Here is an 8,141-nt window from a genome sequence, read left to right as displayed (position 1 = left end):
ATATATATATGTAATATCAAATATATATATAATATAGCTCCTGCGAAATTCTATCGTCGAATTTTCTCCATTTTAGCCAACACGATTATTTTTAGTATGTCATAATATTATAATTTTGTAATGAAAATGTTATCACCTTGTTTCCTCTTCTTCTTCTTCAATTTGTTCTGACTTTTCGATCGAAGTTTCTATACTTTTTGATTCATCGCTGTCATCCGATTCGTCGCTGAATAGGGATGTAGTTGTCTTCACTATTCTGTGAATTTCGTCCACGACGCTGTCTACAGTAGGTTTCTTCGTTTTCTGAAAATCCGACACTTGCGTAATAGAAGCTTGTTGCTGCGTTTGGATCTGGGTTAATACTTTGCCAAAAGAACGTTCAGTATTTGAAGATTCTTCGTTCTGAACGACTCCCTGATTCGATTCCGGAATCTCCTGTACGGGCTCCGGTGATTCATGATTCGTTTCTGGCGTTGCTGGTAATTCGTAATTCGTTTCAATAGTCTCTTGATTCACTTCTGGTGTCTCTTTGTGATCAGATACAACGCTCACAGTTGAAGTTGCTAAACGTTGAGCGACTTCTGTCGAATTATCATAAGTCTTAGATGTACTTTGGCTCGATATCTCATTCGCCAAAGTCGAAGTAGATATTATGGGAGTAGATATTATGGATTCTGTCCTCTTTTCATGCACTTTTGCGGTCGTAGCTGTTGAAATTATAGAAATTCCCTCGGGTATCGTCGATTGCGATTGCTGTTTCTTCATCGATTGGGTCGTCGATATCGACGAGGAAGTCACTAACTGTAACTGCAATATTTCTTCCGCTTGGAGCAGCTTCAATTGCTCAACTGCGTGAAAAATTACCTGATTCAAAAATAAATCATATAAATGAACAAGCTTTACGGATATTACATTTTTTTTTTAAACTTAATGTATATAATGTTTATAAATAGTGAGTAAGTATGTATACGTAAGTATGTAGGACAAATCTGTATTATAGGTAGTGTACAATGCACTGAGAAAAAAATGTGTGTGTACTAAATTTTAATAAATATTTATTTGGTATGAAAACCATTAATTTGATTTAATATTTCTTATTATAGCACAGATATAAATGTTATATCAGTATTATTCATTATTAAAATTTAACACTTTTTTTCTTTCAGTATATTTTTATTTTAATAAATATTTTATTTTATTATGCTATATTAGAAATAAAAATTTATAAAAATTTATTACCAGAGTTCGAATTTTTAAATCGCACAGATAAAAATTATGAAATTAATGTCATTATTAAGGATTATTAAATGAAACAAATTGAATGATTGATATTAACATGATATTAACGAAGAAACATAAAATATTTCCGGATTATTGCAGGCGAGATAAGAAGCAATTATATGCAAGAGAATTTAATGTTCAAAATCTCTTATCAAATTTAGTAATAAAATAAAATGACTCACCTGCATAGCAGCGGGGAGATACGAATTTGAATACACTGATGTTGAAAAAGCTGGCGGCTTCCTAACGATTCCGGCGATAGTCTGAAGTAATGAAGAATTTTAATTAATATTTCCGCTAAAGCATGTAATGAATACACGTAGTTTTCCGAGCTATTAGCCACGATTATGATATAAACGCGTATTTATATGGAAATATTTCACATTAAACATAAATTAGGCGAGAACATTGTTACTATGACATTAAATGTTAATATTTAAAGCACAATCGTTTGCGCAAAATTAAAATTTCAATTTTAATCAGGAATATGAATGTACATTCTTTATATAGCATTTTATTTAAATTATACAATAATTTTCAATTAAAATAATTTTCATGTTTTCGATTTTTTAAGATATAGAAATAGCAATTTTTCTATAATTTGATATGCGTTAATGATACTAAATAGCGCAACATTATCTCATTAATGCAATATTAAATATTAAAGACATATAGCGATAATAAATATCACTTACCTGCCGGAGAATCATTATCATCATTAAACTGCATAAAATCTTCATGACAAAATATTTCTTTTACCAAATAATTCTTTTGCAAAATAAATTCCACCTTTTTATATGCTTTGTAAGCCACAGTTCACAAATCTGCTATACTTTCTAGCATAAGCTTATCACAATTTAATAACAAGAATCACTCGAAAAAGATTCAAAACTGTTGAAATGTAAGATATCACATTGACCTTGACAAAATTTTAAGTAAAGAAATTAATAATTACGGACAATTCTGAGATGACTCAAAAAAAAGATGCAAACATTTTTGATCTAAAGTATTTTTATATCATTCTGTAAAAAAATATATTTCAAATGATAGTCGAGAAATTGATGATTTTCACGAACTATATCAAGGTTCGCAGGCGACTGTTGGGACAAGACTGGTCTCGAAAAGACTCATAACGGTCCCATGTCGTCCTCGGCGTCGCACACTTCCACTCTCTTATGTGATCGCATATGTAAACGAGCGGGTCCCTGTACAGGATTGTTAATTGCGTGACAAGGCACACATGCGGCCGCGAGCCGGTGCTTATTCGTGCCGATGGATAAATCACAGAATGATGCCTAAACTAAGCCATCATCCGTATGCCGACCACGTTTCGAGACGAGAAGTCGACTTTCCGCTATGCACTCGTCCTCGATCTCTCTCTAATTGAATTATAAGAAACTATATGTAAATTTTCGTATACAAATTGTTAGAATAATTCATAATGAAATATTATCCTCTGACCAAAATTGTAAAAATACTCAATTTTTAAATCACAATTAATTAAAAATTTAGAAAATTTCACAAGATAGAAAAATAAAAATAAATAATGACTGTTTTGAATTCTTTATGCAGTTTTAAAGATAATAAATTCAATATTTATTAATAATAATTAATATCTAATTATTTAATTGTTTGAAATAATTTAAAAATTGCAAATGAACTTGTTAATAAAACTTTTTAAAAAATTACAATTTATGTAAAATCGATTTAGCAAAATAGCAAAACAAATGCAAAAGAGCTAAAGATAATAGAAACACAATTTTTAGCAAATGCTTTTATGTAATGAAAACATGTATTCGCACTCTTCATATATATTGCTATCGCTGATCTATAACCCAGTTATTCCAATACCTATATTCGCTTCTGCTATTTTCCGTTTTAATCAACTTCGAGGTTTAATAACTCAATTACTTCATTCTTTCCAACGATAGCATCGAGCTTTTTTTGTTACATTCTGTCATTCTAACTTTTTCCTTTATGGTACAAAGTCAATTTTTTTGCTAAGTGAATAATCGGTAAAAACTGATTCGAACATAGTAATCACAATATTTTCAGATAAAACTATTATATCAAATTATAATCAGAAAATGTACAATAGCTTACTTTTCGTGCCTTCTTTATCTTCTTTTTGTAATTTGAAATCTTTTTCTTTTACAAGGATCCTGACTTGTTCTTTGATAATTTCAATCGTTTCTACATTTTGGATATATGCACAATACATAGCTTCTTCTTTAAATTAACCATGTATTGATGAAGTTCCGACCTTCACGACGATTTCGCAAGAACAGCCCAATAAGAGTAAAATTTCTCAGTCGAAAACAACTCTTTCAAGGAGAGTCGGTCACGGCACTTTGTCCCAGAACAATTGAAAAAAATGACCCGACCGGTTTTTCAAATGACTCACGTATCTTCTGTTCGCAACTTCGAAAATGTCGTTGTCTTCTAGAAGACCCCACTCATTATCACGAAATTCGCTCTTATTCGCAAAATAAAGATTTTGTAAAAAAATGAATTATCATATTTCGTATTTACACACACAAATTAAAAATATATTGCATTAAAAGCAAAAATTTATCCTAACGTGATAAAACAGATAACTAAAATAAAATATTTCTTTGCGTTGAAACGTTGTATTATAACAAAATATATCATTAAAGCAAGATAACAATTAGAATTGACAAATATGTTTAATATAATAACATGTATTCGTTAACGATTATGTGATTATTAAATTGTTATAAACAAAAATAATTTTTATTCTACTTATGCAATTTATAAACGAATTGCAACATTTTTTTTTCAGTTTTCACCATTCGTTATCGTAAATTTCTTATGCCTATCATTAAAATACATGTTATAAGATAAGATACAAACTGTTATCCAAGTCATCATTTGCTCCGCTGCTGTTGCATCTTCAATTAGTTCAGCATGTTATTTTAGTACAAGGTTAATACAAACTTCATAAAGTAACTTCGTAAAGTTAACAAAAACAATGTTAATATTTATATATTCTATTTGAAAAAAAACGTAAGAAAATCATTTGATTTTTCAGAACGCAAAACATGGATAATATTTTTCTTCTATTATATTATCAAGAGAGAGAAAATTTTCAATTATCAAGCTGACGTTAAGAAAAATATTGATAATTTCAAATATCATACTACAATTATATACAGGATATTTTAGTTTCGTTTAATGGTCTCAAAGAGAGTAATCGCACATTCCAAATATTTCTTTTCATTTAAACTGCGTGCCACGCAGAACAGGAACATTTCTCTTCGCAATTTGTTTCTCAACGAGAAACGTTTGTCAACGAATTACGTTTTATCATTACAACTGATGTCTGCCGCTATAACGTACATATGTGGGCGCCCTTATGCGATTACATTCTGTTTATTACGCATGAGACGGCATATATAAACAGCGTTAAGTATATATACGATGTGTTTCTTGTGAGTTCTAATCGGTATATTCTATCGCGGGAATAAGTTACGTAGAACGCTGTCACAGCTTCCTTACTACAATATTTCTACCTAATGATGGCAAGAGCGACAAGATTTATGTGGTTGTTATTTGCGGTAGTAAGTTGTTAATCCATAAACCAGAAATTCGCCTCTAAACTTGGTAGTATATCAAACTTTCATATAATCCTTTTTGTCAAAATTAATAAATTATTTATAAAAATAAAGTTTTAAATGTGTAACGTAATGTAAAATAAATTTGTCTCTTCAAATTTATTATTACAATTAACTCCAATTTAAACAAAATATAAAAATTTAAAATACTTGAATTAAAAAATTGAAAAATATTTTCTTTATATGTTTATTCTCTCTAAAATAATTCTTGAATTTATCTTTATATTCTCTATAATTTTGTCATATTTAAAAAGCTGCCTTTTAAGCTTGCTTAAGAATCTTATTTCACATTAACAATTTAATGTCGAACATATGCAGGCATTACATTAAAGTATAAATTAGCTTACTCTTCAGAAATATACTTTCGTAATAATAGAAATAAATAAAAATTTCTATAGGCTGCAACAACGCAGGCGAAACCATTAAACCCATCAATCGACGAATCTATCAATGAAATCGACTATGATAACACAAGATCGACAAATTTGCAAAAAAATTCATTTGGATCGAATTCTGCTTTGCCGACCAACGAAGCATCAATACAAGGTACCACGCAAACTGATGCTACAAACTCGGCAGTTGGTACCGTAATCGATACGACCATACAATCAGTAAGTATATCTTCATAAATTGATGAGATAACGTTTCATCATTCCATTCCGCTAATTAATTATAATTTTAATATGCATTGTTAGGCTATCAGTTTATTTCAATAATTGGATAACTCACTAATTCTCTTTGCAGAAATTACTCATTGTCATTTTTATTTATTAAATAATTAATTAAATAATTAATTAAAATTGATTTGTCATCGATTAACGTATTTAATAACTGAGATAATATAATTTCAAAGTATAACACAGAAGTCACAATAATACAATAAGAACATCGTTAGATCTTATTTTTCATAAATTCATTTTTAAGTGACAAATGACGTCACATTATAACGTTTTATATATGTTATGACTTGATTATAACTCTGTAGTCTATCTGAATTATAGTATATTAGCATATTTTAGTTGAAATAAATAAGTTATAAATTAAATTGACAACAATCGATCAATCTCTCTCCAATTTTTCTGAAAAATTCACCTATCAGATATATAGATATTTTTTGCATAAATTTTTGTATTATTGAGAATATTCATGTTATTTGTTTTTTAATTTTTAAATAAAAAAGATTACTTCTCTCTATTTCCATAATTTCTCTTTATATCATGAAACGTCATAAAAATGCATTCAAAAGACTGACGTGAAATCAATCTTTTTGGCAAAGTTTCAGGAAAATTCAACGATAAAACCAGGTCCGTTCTCTTGGTTCCTGACACCGCTAGTGCAGAAAATCCAATTCTCGCCACAATCGTTCCTGAACGATCGTCTACCGTTACTGAAAGATGTGCTAAACATTCTAGGAATCAACGTGTTACAAAACGTGACGGCGAAACAACTAAGTGGATCCGGCCTATTGCATTTCTTGGGTCCTAATGATTCTGGTTTCTATACGAACCGGCTGGAACCGGCCGGTTTTCTAGGCGGTAACGGCTGGTTCGCCAACAAAGGCGGCATTCTCGGCGGACCGGGGGCCATACTTTCCACCGGCAGTCTTCTCACGGATTATCCAACTGCTTACAGAAGGAAATAGGACGGCCTATCGTTTATTTAGACGTGCAGTGTAAATAATTAAAAAACAAAAACTGTGCAACATAGTTCTGAAAATTTCAGATTTGTCAAGTAAATCACTTACTGAATGTCGGAGATTCACAATCTTCTCTTTTAATTGAAATATTAAAGAATAAAAAGTAATGATAAAAGAGCAAAAAGCAATATTTCTAACTTTCATACAAATTTCATAGGAGATCATTAATGAAATGCTGACAAATTAAACTTGAGAAATTCAAATAGATAATATTAAGTAAATTATTATTAACATAAATACGATATCACATTTTTTACACATTTATATTCTTATTTTTTTATGTACTTATAATGAAATAAAACAGATTTAACAAATTATGACAAATGTATCATTAAATTAAAATCACAATTTCTATTTCTTCGTATCCCTAATAACACATGTTAGTTTTTATATACGTTTCTTAAACGTTTGTGGAACATTAGATACGTTTAAAAAACATATAGAACGAATAGGTGTTACCTGAAATATTATAGAGATAATGTTGATATTAGTGCATTTTTTATGCAATTCAATAGCAAGTCGACGATTCGCGCTTCGGATTTTTAATAAGATGTGAGTCTCGAGTTACCGGAGACGAGACAGCAAAAGAAAAAAGGGAAATAAAAATTATTAGTTGTGCGGAAAATGCATAGTAATGCACATTAATGGCGATTACGTTATTGGAAATGCATAAGATATCCGTTATTTCGCGAATTCACAGCAAGCGGCTACGCGGTATTTTACGAAGTTGGACGCCGCATGAAGTGGAGATAAGCCACGAGGAATTTCATTTCTACTAAATTGAGATTCGATCTCTCTCGAGTCCAACTGATAGTCGATGATCTTCGATGATCAGTGTACTCGAAGACGAAAAGTCTCTTACCATCTACGGTTTATTACTCCCCATGCGATTTCGCTACCTGTAATCCGATCACGCTGAAATATCGCCTGTTACACGAGATTGCGTGCCGACATCTCCGGAGGCGAAGTTTATTAAAATCGTATGACTGATTTGTGCGGTTGGTATCGCTGAGAAAACGACGCGAGTTACGTGTATGTTTGAGATATTTGATAATTGGTAATATGATCGATACAAGATCAATTTTCTTCGCTGCAAAACTAAACCGATTTTCAAGGATAACCGTAATATGACTTTATAACTAATTCTTTTTAATTTAAACGGAATTTTAAAACTATTATTTTTACGCATTGTGTGTACATGTACGTGTTTGTATCTGTATTATAGACTTTTTATTATGTGCTATCGTTTTTTTATTATCTACTATTGTTCTAAATTTATTAATTTTGTCAAAAATTAAACAATAAATGAAAACACGGGCAATTAAGAGCCAATTTGCAGTAATTGGAGCGTTATATCAACATATATTTCTCAGTATTACATATACATAGTACATATATAATATATAACAAATACCGAACGTTTCAGCATTCAAGCGAGCTTCGATTTAGTCATTGCGACTACTTGAATTGTATTAGGGAAGTTGTATTATACGAGACGTTTGGAATTATTCATCAAGAGATTTTATTAT

At 30.3% G+C, this 8,141-nt stretch overlaps 2 protein-coding genes across 2 annotated transcripts in view; one reads left to right on the top strand and one right to left on the bottom strand.

The window, feature by feature from the left end:
• Window positions 1-2,137, bottom strand: part of LOC108686733 — a 2,673-nt gene extending 536 nt beyond the window's left edge. The window contains exons 1-3 of the mRNA XM_018192179.1: window positions 1,977-2,137; window positions 1,464-1,544; window positions 137-864 (exon numbers count right to left, since the gene is read on the bottom strand). Coding sequence (XP_018047668.1) covers window positions 137-864; window positions 1,464-1,544; window positions 1,977-2,021 — 854 coding nt within the window. The 5' untranslated portion in view covers window positions 2,022-2,137. The remainder of the gene's footprint in view (window positions 1-136; window positions 865-1,463; window positions 1,545-1,976) is intronic.
• A 2,620-nt stretch (window positions 2,138-4,757) lies between these two features.
• LOC108686746 lies at window positions 4,758-6,921 on the top strand. The gene is made up of 3 exons (XM_018192197.1): window positions 4,758-4,862; window positions 5,315-5,527; window positions 6,193-6,921. The coding sequence occupies exons 1-3, from the start codon at window positions 4,818-4,820 to the stop codon at window positions 6,556-6,558; spliced, it is 624 nt and encodes a 207-aa protein (XP_018047686.1). The 5' UTR covers window positions 4,758-4,817; the 3' UTR covers window positions 6,559-6,921.
• Window positions 6,922-8,141: the final 1,220 nt, after the last annotated feature.

This window comes from Atta colombica, unplaced genomic scaffold (assembly GCF_001594045.1).
Source record: "Atta colombica isolate Treedump-2 unplaced genomic scaffold, Acol1.0 scaffold189, whole genome shotgun sequence".
NCBI classification, from domain to species: domain Eukaryota; kingdom Metazoa; phylum Arthropoda; class Insecta; order Hymenoptera; family Formicidae; genus Atta; species Atta colombica.
This window is presented reverse-complemented; position numbering and strand designations above follow the sequence as displayed.

What these genes read in the sequence shown, in the direction of transcription:
- LOC108686746 (XM_018192197.1), top strand. Translation starts at nt 4,818, where the DNA reads ATGATGGCAAGAGCGACAAGATTTATGTGGTTGTTATTTGCGGTA. An exon ending in TGTGGTTGTTATTTGCGGTA is followed by an intron (nt 4,863 to 5,314) that starts GTAAGTTGTTAA and finishes AAATTTCTATAG; the next exon opens with GCTGCAACAACGCAGGCGAA. An exon ending in TCGATACGACCATACAATCA is followed by an intron (nt 5,528 to 6,192) that starts GTAAGTATATCT and finishes TTTTTGGCAAAG; the next exon opens with TTTCAGGAAAATTCAACGAT.